This window comes from Macrotis lagotis, chromosome 1 (genome assembly GCF_037893015.1).
Source record: "Macrotis lagotis isolate mMagLag1 chromosome 1, bilby.v1.9.chrom.fasta, whole genome shotgun sequence".
Taxonomy (NCBI): domain Eukaryota; kingdom Metazoa; phylum Chordata; class Mammalia; order Peramelemorphia; family Peramelidae; genus Macrotis; species Macrotis lagotis.
In genome coordinates, this window is record NC_133658.1 from 700,870,262 (window position 1) to 700,888,646 (window position 18,385).

General features: G+C 32.7%; 1 protein-coding gene across 5 annotated transcripts in view; it reads left to right on the forward strand.

Moving 5' to 3' along the window:
• The window catches only part of GRB14 (growth factor receptor bound protein 14), a 149,240-nt gene extending 131,735 nt beyond the window's left edge, over nucleotides 1-17,505 (forward strand). For 3 of the 5 annotated variants that reach the window (XM_074215829.1, XM_074215830.1, XM_074215833.1), the window contains 8 exons: nucleotides 1,059-1,169; nucleotides 1,365-1,460; nucleotides 6,504-6,584; nucleotides 11,505-11,621; nucleotides 11,711-11,780; nucleotides 11,923-12,010; nucleotides 14,859-14,952; nucleotides 16,988-17,505. In XM_074215829.1, the coding sequence (XP_074071930.1) occupies nucleotides 1,059-1,169; nucleotides 1,365-1,460; nucleotides 6,504-6,584; nucleotides 11,505-11,621; nucleotides 11,711-11,780; nucleotides 11,923-12,010; nucleotides 14,859-14,952; nucleotides 16,988-17,134 (804 nt within the window). In that variant the 3' untranslated portion in view covers nucleotides 17,135-17,505. The remainder of the gene's footprint in view (nucleotides 1-1,058; nucleotides 1,170-1,364; nucleotides 1,461-6,503; nucleotides 6,585-11,504; nucleotides 11,622-11,710; nucleotides 11,781-11,922; nucleotides 12,011-14,858; nucleotides 14,953-16,987) is intronic. The other 2 variants (XM_074215831.1, XM_074215832.1) reach the window with 2 other exon arrangements.
• Nucleotides 17,506-18,385: the final 880 nt, after the last annotated feature.

An 18,385-nucleotide genomic window follows, 5' to 3' on the forward strand; every position in this document is an offset into this window, starting at 1 on the left:
AAAAGTAGGTGAGTTTGGACCATTCCTGATTAAACTTTCAAACTCTCTCACAACTCTGTGTTATTAACCTATCAGAGAAGCAAAGTGACCTGGTAATTTCCCATGACCACATCCTAAATATCATTGATTTTCTAGGGAAGAAATAATCATTCAAGATCCTGCTTTGCCTTTAAATTCAGACATAGTTCCTATCCATTAATTTCATTAAGTTTACCTATGCAATATGTCTTTCCCTATGTAAAGGAATTATTTTATAGCTAAATGTGAGTTATAAATCCTAAAAAAACAGGAGCCATTATCTGTTTCTGCTCAAGGTTTTTTTTTTTTTCATTTCTTTAGTTATTGAGGTCATCAAACATTTTAATTGCCATTTTTATGTAACTAACATAAGAAAAATGGATTAAGGAAGAAAAGTAGTCCAGTTTGACAGTATGTAAGGTGTGAGAATGTGTGAGGTAGATATTTACTACCAAAGTGGCAAAGTTGCCTTTTGCATGATGGGAAAGTTTTTTTGAAGTATGAATAATAGTTATCAATTTATAGATGATAAGTGTCCTTTTCTTGATGTATTCTTAAATTTTTGAAATAGAGTAGAGATTAGAGGATTATTTAATGTATGGAATCTGGCCTTTTTTTATATTCTATGAAACCTTTTACAAGACTTGAAATCCACGGACCCATTCTCAGATGAATTTTTTAATGCATAAAATATATAAAATTACAGAGGAAAAAAGTTTTATGAAATTTTCCCCTTATTTATATTCATAGAACCCTTGAAATCTGTCTATGGACCCCCCCCCACTAAAGGTCTTTGTAACTCAGTGAAGAAGCCTTGATTAAATAAATGATACAATGCATTTTATTTGTGTTTTTTGGTTTTTATTTTTATTTAGTTGTTATTGTGGTTGTTTTTGCTTGGGTAGCATTAGGGTTAGATTTTATCTTTAATCTCTTGATATTTTAAAATTCTGCTTCTATAAGGCAGTCATATTAGGAAAAAAGTTTCATGTTAAGCTGAGGATGGTAAAAAAAAAAGTTTCCCTTTCATTTCCTTTTAGGAACCACGACATTTGCAGTTTTTCAGTGAATTTGGCAATAGTGATATTTTCATGGCATTGGCAGGCAAAAAGACCCATGGAGCCCCAGCAAACTATGGATTCTGTTTAAAGGTACAGGCTTACTATTTTGATAGATGCATAAAGGCAGGCCACAGCTTTTGTAGGTAAGCTTTAGTTTCTTGTGATTTTTTAAAATAAAAAAGAAGCAGGTTTCTCATAAATAGGAGAATTTTAGTGGCTTTTATTTCAACAGGTGTTACCTTCAAGATATGCATTAATGCTAAACAATGTGCTGTGGCCTTCTAGCCTAACAAAGCAGGAGGGAGCGGAGACCTGAAACTGCTCTATGCAGATGAAGAGCAGAGTAGAACGTGCTGGCTGACTGCGATTAGATTGCTTAAGGTACTATCTTGTGGAGCTAATACTTGTCAAAAGTGTTTACCATAGAATGGGAGGAATTAAAAGATAGAGTATCTCTTCTCTGTATCTCTCTGTCTCTGTCTGTTTCTCTCTTTTTGTCTCTATCTATCTATCTATCTATCTATCTATCTATCTATCTATCTATCTATCTATCTATCTTCTCTCTGGCTCCCCTCCTCCATCTCTTTATTTTTCTATGTATAAGAGATCATCTTTACATTAAAAAATTACTGTTCCATGTTAATTAGAATGTGGTAACTTTAAATTTATTTTTTTCCTATAAGACTGTTACATTTAAGACCATTTTGATTTATTTCTGCCTGAAATTAATATAACACAAATAATGGTCATCTTTGGCATTGTACCGTTTCTATGATAAAAATTTTTTTAAAACATCTATCTTTACAGTGCTTACCCTGCATTTATAAAAATGTACCAGTATTGCAAATTATGGTCATCTGTTTATAAAAACATTGTAATGCAATCATTTTAGACTTCTGAATTATTAGATTCATAGGTTACAAGTTGCCTTTCAGTCCTAAGATTGTAAAATTTCAATTCTTTGATAATCTTAGATCTATATTTGTACTACATAGGGATCATTACTCCTGCAAGGAAGATAATTCATTCTCTCTCTCTCTCTCTAATGGGATTAAGTGACTTGCCCAAAGTCACACAGCTAGGCAATTATTAAGGACTGAGGTCAAATTTGAACTCAGATCCTCCTGACTCCAGGGCGGGTACTCCATCCACTGAGTCACTTAACTGCCCCAAGGAAGATAATTTTTGAACTTGTTAGTTTGTGTATAAATATATATATTCCTTTGGAGGTCATGAAGATGCCCTCAAGGAGAGGGACAGAAAATAGGAATGAGTGTTCTAAAAATTAACTATCAAGTGATATATGAAAGAAGATACTATCTGCATCCAGGGAAAGAGCTGATAGATAGAAACATATGCAGAATAATTTTACACTATACTTATTATAGCCATTGCTAGGAGAATGGAGGGAAGAAAAAAGGAGAAAAATATTTACATGATAAGTTTTGTTATATAAGTGAAAAGAATAGCAAATTGTCCATAATAGACTTTTGGCTTCATGTACAATCATCTTCTTATTGTACTATGTTATGGACATACTTGTTTTATTCGATAAATTAAAAATTAAATTAAAATGAAAAATGAAAACAACATTCAAATGATGAATATACAATTGCTTGGATACAAGTCAGTTTAATGCCCCTTTGAACTTAATAAAGATGCATACTTTGGAGGCGATGACACAGATGGCTTAAAACTGATGCTTTTTAATAACTATTTTTTTGGATTGAAAAAGGGTTATCTGAAGGGTAGCATTTAAATCCAACAACAGCAGCAACTCCTTAGAATTGTAGATTATTAGAGGTTGTCTAATACAGCCCTTTCATTTTACAGATGAGGAAACTGAGGGAAAAGAGGTTAACTCATTTGTCCAAAGTTGAACCTAGGTAATAAGTGACAGAGCAGATTTTCTGTCATAAAACCCAGATTCTCTGTTATAAAATCTAAAGTTTTTTCTTCAGGGAATAACATGGCACCATCCCATCGGTGTTATTGCTCTTAAGATATTATGTTTATATAATAAAAAATGTAATTTATTACTCTTAATTAATTTGTTGCATTTTTATTCTTAAAAATTTGATGTTTTTTGGAATACTTAATTTCCAAATTACATGCAATGATAGGATTTCTCTGTTGCTATTGCATTGTTTTAAACCAAGTCTAGTAATTTTGAACCCACCCAGCTTTATTAAAAACAACATTAGTAATGTGTGTGCATTTAACTAATTTCTGTTATCTTTATAGTAAAGCTAAAATTGTTTTGCCAATTTAATTTATAATGTGGACTAATGAATCTGGAAGGGGCTATAATTTGAAAGCTATTTAGTAGGGATAACACTAAAATTTAATAATTAAGTTAAAACTGAAAAAAATATAGGATGAAGAACTAAGTAACAGTTTAAGTGAAAAAGATCTAGGAGCTTAATAAACTGTAAACTCCACATGACTGACATGAAAGCCAAAAACAACCCCAACCTCCCTGCCAAAAATCCCTAAGGCCATTTAGAATAATAATAAAAGTCTAATTATAAAAGTATAAGCTCAAAAAGATATGGTTCCCTGATACTCCAGTCTAGGTGCCACCATTTAGGGAAAAAATTTGCTCATGCACTTTGGAGGGCAGGTGACAATGATGAGGTGACTGTAAACTGAACCATTATCGTAGAGTAATTATGAAGCTCACTGAAACATTGTTATGGCATTCTAGACCAATCAGGTATCACTCTAAATTGGAACAAGAATATATCATCTATGTGAAATTTCTCTACCCTTTACATTTTGTGCAGAATATCCTCTGTGACCCTGAAAAACTCATGTCTCCTCATTTTATTCCTAACTTGATACTGATAAGTAGAACATCACTAACAGTTATCTCTGAAATGTGCTACCAAAAAAATCTTTTGCCATTTTAATATAATCATGAAGAGAACCTTTTCAAGATATTACCTAGCAGTCTACACAGAGAAAGAAAAATCAAGTTAAATGACAAATACATATTATTCAGAACATGGCAGGCCTTTTGATGGTCCACCTGTTGAATAAGTTTAACATGTATTAGACAGATGCTACAAATGCATAATGTCTAAACTCTAGAACTGATTACAAAGAGGCTAGTGAGTTGGATTGAATTTGGAAATCTTATTAAATTTTCAGTGATTCTAATGTCATGAAAGCACATATTTAAAACGCATATTTAAAACATTCACAACATTTAAAACATATTTTTTTAAAAAATTAGTGCTCTAGTAATATATGAAATGCAAATCTTGTAAATGATATAGTCTTAGAATACAAATTGCAGATAACTCAGATGGTATTGACAAGTCATATAATGAATATATAAAAGACTTTATCCTAATACCAAGGATGATTTTTTTTTTGACTTAGGCACAATGAACCATTTTAATTCTGTCCCTTAAGCCTCTGAAATAGATAAAAAGAAAATGGTTTGGTCATGCAATGAGAACAAGAGATTACATGGGGTGCAGATTAGCCTGCCTGTGTATTTCACTAGTGTCCACAAAATATTAAAATACCCAGAAGATAGCCTCCAGGACATTGGATAGCTCCTCAATACATGATAAGAATCTTCCTGAATGAGAAGGCATGGATAGATTGAGATATACCCCTTTGGAGGAAAATACCCACAAAGATGACTTTCAGTGGCCATTTTTATTCAAATAATAAAAGAAAAATCATTGAACTTAAAATTAAAAAAAAGAATTTAATATAGATTTTAAATAAAACTATTTATCTTTATATGGTAAAAGAAAAAACCTTAAAAATTATCTTTTACTTTGACTTAAAAGTAAGTTGGTATATGCAACTTAAGTTTGATTCCCATTTTGAAGTAAAAAAAAATATCTCAAGGAGGGAATAGTTCTTCTGAATAATTTCAAATATTTCCAACAATTTACAACCTGAGGGTGAGATTTTCATTTCACTGCCTATCTTAAATCTCTCTTTTAAGTAAATTATAGTTCTTTCCAAAGAAGAGAATTTAGCAGGAAGCAGAGAGAAATATTGTCCCATTGATGTTTCATGTATAAAATAAAATAAGCCTAAAGGAATAGCTCCCAGTTTCAGAAGACATCTACTCAAGGACAAGTTTGTGGAAAGTAGTTACATTTTTTCACATATCTCAAATCTCAAAAGCAATTATACTCTAAATTTTTAACCCTTTTTCTGTGTGTGTGTGTGTGTGTGTGTGTGTATGTGTATGTGTGTTATGAACCCCTTTGGTATTCTGGTAAACTCTATGAATTCCTTTTCAGAATAATTTTAAATGTACAAAATAAAATATATTATAAAGAAAATCAATTATGTTGAAAACCAGCCATTTGAATATCTAAACTATATATACATATATATATATGTACACATGTTTTAGATTAACTTTCTAAGTGTTATCTTGCTGTTTGACTGTCTATTGTAATGTATTAAGATGGATGTCAAGATTAATGTTGAAAGTAAGAATTCTTTCCTCACAACCACATATTTCCTGTGTTTTTTTGTTCTTGTGCTTGAATGTGGTGTACTTTTACCATTTCCCTATGACTTTGAATTCCTGGAAATTTAACCAAAAAAATTAAAGTAAATGACTTAATACTGTTGACATCAGTATTGCTTTTTTTTTTTTAAACATTGCCTTTTGATAATAATGACATGATCTCAGGATCTTAACTATGTTAGAGTTTGTGAAATAACCTGGTAGGGACCTCAATTCACTGTTCTAAATCCTATGTGAAGGAGCCTTATAAAGGTAAAACTAGATCCCAATTAGCACAAGTAATGAATCCTATGAAGTGATCACATTATTTGATTTTGCATTTCATATTTCCATTGAACTGGAACCAGCTACCATATTTTACACAATTATAACTTTAGTGCAGATTTAACTATATACAACCCACTTCACAGGATTCTTTATTAGGGAAATGGAATTTTCCCTATGTGCTTTTCTTGTGAACATGGAATCTTAAGAGATTTGGGACCAAATTGCATAGCAAATGTTAAGCAAAAAATTGGTTATCCACTAATTTGTTTGTTTCACAAGTGACACTAAATAGCAGCTTCACTAAATAAGCAGCCTATTTGATGTTTAAATAAGTAATATAGAAATGATATTCTATGATCTTTGGAAACCTGAGTGTTGGAAAGAAATAATGACTTCCATTAGGTAGCATTCTAAGGTGTTGGCATTTTTTAAGCCACAAGCTCACTTCCAATTTTTTTTAGCAAAGCCTCTGATTTTTAAAAATATTTTCAGAAGTTACTTTAAATAAAAAATATACAATTCCAAAGTATTGTGATAAATTAAAGTCAGACATAAAATACTAAGACCATATTTTTGCATGACATAGACGTTTCTTGTCCTTTAATTCATGAGATAAAATTGATGAAAATATTCATTTCTCATTAAAGTATGGGATGCAGCTGTACCAGAATTATATGCATCCATGTCCAGGGAGAAGTGGTTGCAGCTCTCAGAATATGTCACCTATGGTAAGTACTAATCCACTAATACTAAATTTGTACCTTATTTTAACATGTTGCTCATCAGTTTGGTATTCTAAGTTACATTCTTTCATTAGGAAGAAATAATAAATTCATGTGTTTTGTTTTGTTTTTTCTCTAGACCTATCTCAGAAATCTTGTGATGAAATTCCTTCATTATCTGTTTCATTTTACTTCTGTTATGTTTTGCAGTTTATTTTTAAAGTTTTAGGGGGCAGCTAAGTGGCGTAGTGGATAGTATACCGGCCCTGGAGTTAGGAGGACCTAAGTTCAAATCCAGACTCAGACAATTAAAACGTGCTTAGCTGTGTGACTTGGGCAAGTCACTTAACCCCATTATCTTGTAAAAACCAAAAGAAAAAAAACAGTTTTATTGATGTCCTTTGTGTTACTCTTGATAGGCTCCCTTTCCAGTTAAACCTCATTTGTTCATTACAAGTTTGTTGAAACTATGGTTATGTTTTTGAGTCACATGATTATTAATTTGACGTATTTGAGAAAAGTTATTTTAGGAATCAGCTCTCATTAGTGAAATTGCAGAACTTTACTTCAACAATGCAGATCATATTAATTTCATGAGTAAATTTATTTGATTTTGTGAAAGTTTTGTTTTTGAATTTAGATAGTTGTTTGGACCTGGGAAGAGTGAGACTTACCATTCTTTTGGCTCATGCCTCATGACCCAACACTACAATATATTTATAAAACAATGAATGTAGATTTCTTTAAGTGAAGATTATTTTTCCAGGCAAAAAAATTGAATGATACTATATATGAGAAATATAGACTGTGTCTCACTGGTTCATCATAAATACAACCAGAGCATTTTTGGTCCATGCATTATAGTGTGAGGTCCTTTAAAATGTGATATGATAAATACTTATTTCTATTCCATCAAATCCGACTTTAATTTCCTGTATATTAATCCGAGACACATTCCTGTACTTTAAATATATAGCATGATATCTTAGAAGTATCCCATAATGATAAATATTTTTAAAATTTACATTTCTGTGTTAGTGTTACAAGTAGGTTAACTTGTATTTTTGAAACCTGCATTTGCACTTGAATTTAAAATATTCTCTTCATGGCTGTGCCCAAGGAAAGAACATTTACCCTACGTGTAATGTAGCAGATGAAATGTTCAGTTCTAGGAATGAGGCATGAAATAATGTTGATTAGAAAGCTTGATAGACTATATAGGAAAAGAGCTCCAAAGCAGTTAGTGATGTTACTTTAAGTTACAGAAGAGTAAGTTTCCATCATTGTATTGTTCTGCCTACAAACCACAAACTAAGAGCTACATGTCTTATTGAATTTTCTAAAAATGACCACTTTAAAATGAGCATTTTACAAATGACCATTTATCCTTGTATTTGAATTTATGCACAAGTTAAAATAGATGTATGCATTTGGGGGTTATTGTATTCTTGTGCTATCCAGAGAATATAGAGAATCATGTTAACTAAACCACTTTGGTGAACTTAGGCATGGGTCTGGATGTTGGTCTCATAGAGTGGGAAGGCATTAGTGAATTAATCTGTGTTTTGGGGGAGAAATGGTCAACATCAGTAAGACCTCATATCTATTAGAGAGTAGTTGTTATAAACCTAATTCTAAAATGTTTTGTGTGTGTGCATATGTGTGTGTTTGTGTGTGTATGACATACATAAAAAGGACACCATCTTTTTTTTTGTTGCATATTTTTTCCAAAGAATTAGTTATGTTGTTCAAACTATATAATAGCAGCTTGATTTTTTTGGGGGGGTGGACAATTGTTAATTTTTTTTTTTAAATGCACTAGCATTCATCTGCTCTCATGACTCATTTTACAACAGTAACACTATACAGGAATGACATTATTCCCCACTTATTTTTTGGGGGGTGGCACAACTGTTGACCATCTGAGTTGATTTGTGAAGGAAAAGACTGGTATGGGGTTAGTTTTTTCTACATTGGGTTCTTTCATTTATTAGTGCCTGGCTCATCACCTAACACTAAAATATAGTCACAAAAATAATGAATGCATATTCCTTAAAATGTAGATTGCCTTCCAGAAAAAAAAGAACAAAACTTGAATCAAGAGGTAGTTTATGAACTATAAGGGCCCTGTCTTCCTGGTTCATCATAAGTGTATTTGGGTATTTATCCATGCATACACTATTGATGGGATGGCTATTTTGATAAATACAGGGATATTTGTGAAAGCCTGGGTTTGTTTTAACATTACTATCCTCCAATATTTTAAAACTGTGCTTAAGAATAACTTTTTACATCACAATATAGTCTGTGATTCCTTTTCCTGACAAAGAATCCCAGTGGCATATTTAACTGAGTACTTTGTTCATTCCCTTTCAAAATGCTCTTTAGGGATTTTTCAGTAACAATAAGTCCAATAGTATTCAAAGCTAACATTATATAACTCTTTAAAGTTTGCAAGGTGCTTTACTATATCTGATTTTTAACCTTATAGCACCCCCGCATGGAGGTCAATACAATGATATTATATGTGATTATCATACATAATACCATAATCCCCATTTTACAGATGAGGACACTTTAAATAACTTGTCCAGAGTCACACAGTTTATAAATAACTGAGGCAGGATTTGAACTCAGTTCTGACTTCAGGTCCTGCTTAATGAGACATACCAATAACTTTCAAACCCATATGAGAATGTTAGCTGAGGAAGGAATACCAAAAAATCTCCATTTCTTGCCATGAACTGAACTGCTGATCCCAGCCAGCTGGATTACAATGGGGGTAAAAGTAGGGTTAAGTGATAATGAATATTTTTATCCTTTGGTAGTCCTTGAAAAGACAAGGAGAATCCAAATCTGACTGATAGTGTGATATTCCAATGCAAAAACCTTATTTTGATGGCTTAGCACATTAACTGGATGGGTGAAGCAACAGAGCCCTAAGAAACATTTAAGTTTCTTTGCCATTCCAAAGAAGAAAGTGCTAAAAAAGGAGATTTTTTAAAACTCAACTTCACAGATTCTAATAATGCTTTTACTGTTGCTTTCCTGTATGATAGAATGAATTATGCCTCACACGTTCGTGTTAAGTAAAGGTAAATTCTTCATACTTTAAAATTTTCATAATGTCAAGGGAAATGGATACTTTTCTGTTTTCCTGCATTTATTTTCTCCTTACTTAGAGTCAAGTAATTAGTGGAATAGGATCTCTTTTTTTTTTTTCATTGCTGAGATATGTTCTTCAGGGAAAAGAAAAAAGAAAAAAAAAGAAACACCTGGTTGTGTTTATTTTTCTTTCCTAGCCGTATTTCTATGTTATCAGGAACTTTAGATTACATAGCCCATCTTGCCATGTGAAGATAGAGATATTCTAAGGATAAAGCTATCATTATGATGGAGGCTAGATACTCAGTTCAGACCTGCGTGTTTGAGGCAGGTGGAGGCGTTTCATTAATATCAGCAAAGCAGAAGTACATCTGGCCGGTCGACAGCCGTGCCCATAAGATCATGGGGTGAAAAGGGCAAACTAAGGTGTGACAGCAAATAGAGATTACGGAGACAGCATCTGTCTGGAAAGAGCAGCTGTCAGTTAGAACAGAAAGGAGCCTCTAACAAATGAAGATTGCAAGCAGGATCTCTCGAAATAGAGATGAACTATAAAAAAAGATGGTTGAGTGCTCCAGGAGGGTTTGAAGAGAACATCACAATATGGGAACGTGGCCCAGAGCCAGTTTCAAGTTTTTGGTGGGGAGTGTTTTTATCCAAGCACATACTTGACTGTGATCTGTTACATGAAACAAGGACTGGCTGGATCCAAGAAGACAGATCTAAAAAGTCCTTATTGAGCCATGGGGTCCCCCAGATGCAGGTAGGAAACTTCCTTTATCATTAGATCTTTATTTTTATTTTTGCCCATTCTTTATTACCCAATAACTAAAGACTCTATCCATGTCCTTTTGGAGGGCTATCATTATTGGGAGAGGAAGAGAGGGGAAAGGAGGTGTGTTAAACTCAATAGTAGCCTGAATTAAGAGTCTTCTGACTTTTTTTTTTTAATGTTTGTTTTTGGTTTTGTGTTTTTACAATTTGTAAAAGACAAATGACTCAATCTTTGTTGACGGCAAGGCAAATCTCATCTCCTACTACAAAATATTGATAATTAAGAATCAAGGTTTCCATTCACAGATTTGGAGGAAAGAAATGGAGAAAGTTATTGGATTAAATCAAGATGGCAAATAATCTTTTAGTCCTTTCTGGCAAGAGACATCTCTTTCATCCCTTAAGAGCCTGTTTTTAGAGCTGTTATATTTTATTTGCTCTATCTCACAAAGGGAAAATTCAGTTTAAAAAAGTTACAGGGTAATTCCTCTCATTAATTTTAATTTAATTTCATTTAAATAAAATTTTATATTATCCTGTAACTTTACAAAACACAGTTTTCTCTTGGTGAGATGGAACAAATAAAATCTTAGCTCTAAAGACAGGTCTCTTAATGCTTCACAAAGGGATGAGAGAGATATTGACTCATGCAAACAAGGACTTAAAAAGATTATTGAAGGCCATTGAAATAATTATTCCCTTCTGACTTGTATTTTTCCAACCCCAAATGTGAGTGTGAGCAGATAGTATTGTTTCACTTGACAGATGGATTCGCTCTGTACTGTATGTTTTTAATCTTTGTAGTCTATCAACTTAATCTTATTGTACTAACAACTGAAAATAGTCAAAACAAAATTTTTTTTTCTGTTTTAGGACCTCCATAATGAAAAAAAGGCATTTTAATTTGTTAATTTCCTGGAAGGTTTTTGATTTGGTTTGTTAGCCCCCATTGCTCAGTGGATCATCATGCTCTAGAATGAAGAACAATATTGGAAGGCAACAAAGCAACAATTTTTTTTAATATTTAAAACTGAATATTTTTTTCAGAGGAGCATCTCAGAGAATTCCCTTGTTGCAATGGACTTCTCAGGCCATAAAAGCAGAGTTATAGAAAATCCCACTGAAGCCCTTTCAGTTGCTGTTGAAGAAGGATTAGCATGGAGGGTATAATAATTTTTTCAAATATTAATATATATACATTTTTTTCCTCCATTCAAAATTTGAAGTGTTTTTTTTTTCCCTTCCATGCTCAGAAAAAGGGATGTTTACGACTAAACACACATGGTAGTCCTACTGCTTCTCAAAGTTCCTCAACAAATTTAGGTATGTCTGTTTATTTAACTGGAAATAGAATTCCTTGTGTAAATGTGTTGGTGAATTCCAGATAGATGTATAGAAGCTTCATTTGACACCATATGATTTTGAGAGAGAAATCTTTAAATATACATTTATGTGATTTCTTCAGCTATTCATAGGGCACAGCCATGGTTTCATCACAGAATTTCTAGAGATGAAGCTCAGCGACTGATCATTCAACAAGGACTTGTAGATGGGTAGGTACCATCTCTAACATCTACTTTCATTAGGAGGTGCAGAGCCCAGAGGGCATCCCTGGATAAAGTGCGGCTGGTGTTTGCTCCTCCCACAGTCCACAAGTGGCCTTTTCATTGTCACAAGGAACAAAACAGATGAAGGCAAAAACAAATGAGGAAGAGTCTCCTCAGTTAATTCCTCAGCCATCAGTTAGATTTCTCACTCTATGTCAGTTTGAGAAAATTTATTGTTGGTCACAGATGTTAATTATTGAAAAAACAGAGCTTGCTTTTTGGGTGCCAGTTAAGTTGGCAGTGGTGGCTGAGGAAAATGACAACAACAAACATGTTTTGATTTAAGCATACAACTAATTTGTTATGTTAGTGTGTACATATTTCCTCCTCAAATTTGTTCCTACTAATTGCATTTTTCAGGTACCTTTTTTGGAGAAAGGAAGAATTGTCCCCTTTTCTAATCCCTGCTGGGGGGGGGGGGGAAGAACTTGTCTAAACAAATTCAATGCTGATTCTTTCCTATTTTTAATACAAATTTTCTTCTTATTTTCACATTAGCTTTTAAATGTCTCCAGCTCATTTGTATTCATAATTGGTGGAGATTAAGAGAGCTGTTAAGTGTGATTCAGGGCCAACTTACTTTGTTGCTATAAAGATGAACCATATAAGCTCAAGCCAAGAAAGTCATAAAATTTAATATGCGGCTAACACTTGTGAGATCTTTATTTTTTCTTTTGTCTAATTTAAAAAAAGTTTTAAAGGATCACAGTACTTTTTGAACATGTTTGAAACACTTTTTGAACGTGTTTGCCTTAATGTGATGCAATTTCTTTATGAGTTTATACATAGAACTTATTCTGTTATGATGATGTAGTATTATCTGAATTCTCAAGGCTTATTGTTTTCTTACCCATACCTTTTATCTTAATTTTAATACTTTAATAAAGTTAGCCAATAACTTGAAGAATATTTAAAATTTACTGAATTTATCAACCAAAACTGTCTGAGGAATGTTGCAATGCCTACCTTCAAATCAGTGCAACAAACTTTTATTGAAACACCTTTCATGGCCCTGGCACTGTGGAGGTTGTGGAGCTATAAGTACAAAGAAGGAAATGATTCCAACTTATATTCTAATGGAGGAGCTAAGTGCATATAACAATATATTGTCTAGTTATAAATAGTATATTTTTGTATATATATTCTAGTTTGCAAATACATAATAAGAAAGCATTTTACATTCATTTTAATAAATGATGCTGATGAGTTAATATCAAAAATCATTTCAATAGAGGATTTTGTGAGGACTTGATACTAATATCTGGGTAAATAAGATTTTTCTAAAAAAGCAAGGAATCATCAACCATTTTTTGAAAATGGAAAAAATAATTTAGTTTTTCAAATAGTAGTTCATCACCAAGCATTTATTGGGTACCTGCAATGTTCTAGAAAACCTTAGAGGGTTTGTCATAAGGGAAATGCTTTGTTAACCTCACATCACAGTATTATATAGATGTGATGTATGGCACACTTTATTAGAGATTAATATTATATTTGAAAACTACCTGAATTACAACCTAATGGGAACAGAAAGCAAATAGGAATCAAAAGGGCTAAAGTGATTTGGGGAGGACTCCTACATTATTTTTCTTCTATCATTAGCTTCATGTCCTTTTGATATTACAAGAATATAGGAAGAAGATACCTTTGTTTAACTCTGTTCTGTACCACCTTGGAAAGAATTAGTCCACTAGGTGGTGGTGGTGGTCTATTTAGGAGAGAAAAAAGATTTACAACTTGATTTACCAATAAAATTCACTTTTGTCCTATCTGCCAATGATGTAATGTCTGGAATTTCACACTAACACAAATGAAATGGGACTATCACCGGACAGGCACTGCAGCTCAAAATCTAAATGCCTTTCTAACTAAGCACCAGGGAAAGTAGCATAGGATTTGCCAGTGGGGTTTGTTGAAAACAGGCTGTTTGCCAGCAATTAATACAAAACTGGTTTTGTGCTGTCTTGCCAGTAAATAAGGATCCATGTCTGGCAGCATTTTTCTCTCAGGCCATTAGGCCATGTCTTGTTTTCTAGCTTGATATATCAGAAAGTTGTTGGGGTTTTTTTTACCTCATCTTTCAAGGTTAAGATGAGTTTGTTTTGTTTTACATATCTTTTTTCTATTGTCTTTTTGGCTCTTTTTTCCCATTTTTAAAAATTTTCTGCTTTTATCTAAACAAAAAAATCATTTCAGTATTATGGCATTTCATCTTTTCTTTTCCCGCTATCCTCATTATATAAAATGTTTTTAACATTACCAATCCAACTATAAAAAGAATGGGATTGTAAATAACATACCAAAGTTTAAAAAGTAGTTAATGCCACTTTCCAGGTGAAAAGGTGGAATTTTTTTCTTTTTCAGTACTTAAAGTGACTTGTGAGGTAAAATAATAGAATGCCGATGTCATTTCTTCTAGTTTGTAGAGTATTCACACTTAGATGCCAATACTCAATTTCCCTATATGAAAACCACATGTTGCCAGTTGTTGATGCTTATAAAGCATTTTGCTTTTGGGGGGAAAGCTATCGGAAATGAAAGACTGAGCCTGTTAAAAATGACATACTTTAACTTAGATGACAGTTGTAGTTCAGATTTTCTGAGGAAAATTGCTCAAAATTTCTTGACCTTTCTGAGTTTATTTCACACTATTGAAATTCACATGAAAAGTCCATATGAATGGGCTTACTGAACTCAGACATAACTGGAACATTTACTTCTGGGTTTGTCCTTCTATTTCTTTGAAATTTATGTATTCCTCAGAAACAAACTCAACTGCCTTCTTTCTCCTTAGAGTTTTCTTGGTACGGGACAGCCAAAGCAACCCCAAAACCTTTGTACTTTCATTGAGCCACGGACAAAAGATAAAGCATTTTCAAATTATACCAGTAAGTGATTTATCATTGCACATTCTTGTATTGGGAATTATTTTGATGAGTACAATTTTGGGAAACTTATTCTTTTATTAAATGCTATTTGGAAGCTTTTGTTTTGACTGGAACTATCTTGGCACAGATATCTTTTAGGTCTGAATTGATAGAAGAAATAGAGAAAATGTTTGAAAAATTGAATTTCCTTCAATTGTATAAAATTGGCTTAGCAATGTTGCATCCCCTGCCACCTGTTGTTAAAAGACCCCTTAAAGAAATCTTTTTCTGAATTTTATTTAGTTCTTTCTTTGTGAAAGCATCATGTTACAACTTTGGTCTCTTCTTCTCCTAAATATGTCTTTGCAAGGAAATATTGTGAAACTGTGGGGAAGTGTTGACACATTTTTCTGGGTTCAGGTCATTTTTCTAAACTATTTTTTGAATAAAGTATTATTATGTTGATGATTTTATCATTCTCATCTTTTTTTTTCAGTTGGGTTCAGATAGAAATAGTCCTAAGGCAAGTTGTTATTCTGCTATTTATTATTTCTTTATAATCGGTGAATATTCTTTGCACTTAGGTAGATTTAAAAAATGATTTTTATAGTTGAATAAAAGAATTGGGATGTAAACTTATCCTCTGTAAGCTTACGCAAAACATTCTTGCTACAAATGCAGGAGCAAACAAAATATTAGGAATGACATATTACTTCAAACTGTTGTTCTCACTCGATTTTCAGTTGCTCAACCAAATCTCTATATTTTGAATGTCTTTCATTCTGTTTACTTTGGATATTAAGAGTAAATTTAAAAAGAAAAATTATGAATTAGTGTTCTGCCCAGGAAATTGTGGGAAATGGTTCAGTCTGTGATAATGGTTCAGGTCAATTTTAATTTATTGGTTGAGTTTTCCATTATACTTGTTTTTCTGATGTGTAAACTTGTCTTATATCAGGTCATGGAAGAGCATGCATTTATGATGTATAATTCTAACTATCAGGTCATGTCATGCTAAATATTTGAGAGATGCTAAATTTTTATATACAACATGGATATAGCACAATTTCCATTGTTTCTCTGAATTTATCATTATTGTTGTTATAATTTTGTTTTCATCTTTACTTTTGATTTTGGTAATTCACATAGAAACAAGTCAGGGTCCTGTTCTTTTGTATTTAATGTTCTATAAACTATTACACAAGTGTATGAAATAATGATTTAGATACCTCCTTTTCCCACATGATTTTAATCTCCTGTGCCAGTTTTCTACCTTTACTACTACTATTCCTTCTCCTCCTTCTACTCCTCCTCCAACATTATGACAACTTTTTTTTCCCTTAATCTTTGAGGACAGGAAGCTATTCAGTGGGAGCAGTGAGGTTACTTCAGGGAGGGAGTTAGAAATGTTTTCTACTTTCAATCAAGGGCATTAAATCTTACAGGGAGCTTGATGATGCCTGCATTACTCCTGAATTTTCCTCTTCTGAATTTTCTGGAGCCTATAAATTGTGCTCTCCTACTTTCTTGCTTATATGATCAGTATTTTATTGTAAGGATCAACTCTTTAATGCCAAAAAAAGTTTAATGTAAAAAAATGTTCTATTAGGTTGATATTTCATTGCTTCAAAATGAATTTAATAATGCAAACTGTGAGTATTTTTACTAAATACATTGACCGGAAGTTAAGAGAAAAAAGCCTTAAAATTGGAAATGTGTTTCTATAAGACATATAAGTCAATTGCAAACATCTGTTTACTTTGGAAAAGTACATATTGTTACTACAGATAGGTAATCAATGAGCAAATATTGGGGTGAGGGTGGGGAATAGAACTACCTTGTACACTAGAAATACTTAAGTATATTATTAATGATATTAAGGCTAGAAAGTGAACTCTTCCTCAGTCCTACTTCCAAAGTTGCCTTGTTTCTGTTGAACTGTAAATTTTGGTTTCTAAACTCTCATGGGGGAGATATGATATTCTTATAGACTATTGTTGATCTAAGCTATTTTTCATTTTTGCCACCTTTAAACAGTTTATCATTCTCCTTACAGCTAGAAGATGATGGTGAAATGTTTCATACCCTGGATGATGGTCACACAAGATTTACTGATCTCATACAATTAGTGGAATTTTACCAGCTCAATAAGGGTGTTCTTCCTTGCAAATTAAAACATTATTGTTCTCGGATTGCTCTTTAATCCAAATAGATATCAACTCACAAAGAGTGGAGAGAAAAGAATTTCAGAATGATTTCTTAAAGTCCATGTGTTGTGGGAAAGCTTCCATTGGTGAGAAGAATAGACAATTCAACCAGAAACTACAAAGAATAGTCTAGGAATCACAAGTTAGAGTCCATCTTCAATTTGCATTGAATTTAATATTTTAAAAATACATTGTAGTCTAAATTAAACATAAAAACCTTATTTTTTGTGTGTTCTGGTATAGTGTTACAGTTCTGTAATCCTTCCTTCAGATATGAATCTTTGAAAAACTTTTGGGTTTATTTACTCTTATAATGTTGCTGCTCTCTTCCATATGAATATAATAAAAGAAATTCCTTCAGCTTCAAGTGATTTGTTTGCAGACTCATTTCTTCACTTCTGTGGTGTCTTACAGTAAGATATGGCCAGGCATGGTGATGCATACCTATATTCTGTCCCTGCTTCTGGGGAGGCTGAGGCTATCAGGTCTCTGGAGCTCCAGTGTTCTGACTTACTTTGGACTAAGTCAACTGGGTGCCTGTGTTAAGTCTGGCAGTAGTTTAGTGAGTCCCTATGGGAAAAGGAGGAAGGGGAAGCTTTATAAAAACAGAAATCTGACCCAGATCAAAAAGGGAACAGGTCAAAGCTTCCAAGCCAGTCAGTAGTGGGATTAACCCCAAGAGGAGCTGCTGCCCTTCCAGCCTGGAAATGAGATAAGGGAGACCCCAGTCTCAAAACAAATTAGCATAGAACATTGTATGGTTTGACTTTTGCTTATCAATTGAAGATGTACTGCATATGTAAATCTCAATAATTACTTTGTACTATTATTTTAGCTTAACTTTTAGACTTTTGAGGGGTGTAGTTTAGATCTATTGCTATTATGCAAGAAAAGTCTTAAAAATGAAGTATTATATGTTGATTTATGACAGGTAAATAATATTGAATAATTTATTAACTGGTGTTTGCTCTAGCCTGATTGTTACTAAGATAGTACATAAATTAATCACTGTGGACCATTTCATTTTTGTGTTGATTCTGTAATGATTGACTGTATCTACTAAAAAATCAACCACCTAACCAACCAATACGATGCTGAGCTATTTTCTGTATGCATTATCATACATATATTTTCTGGTAGTTCATGAACTGTACTCAACATTTTCCTAGAATGTACTATTCAATATGGCAATCATCAGCTCAAGTCATTATGAATAAAAGTTGCAAGATTAAACTGTTATTACAGTT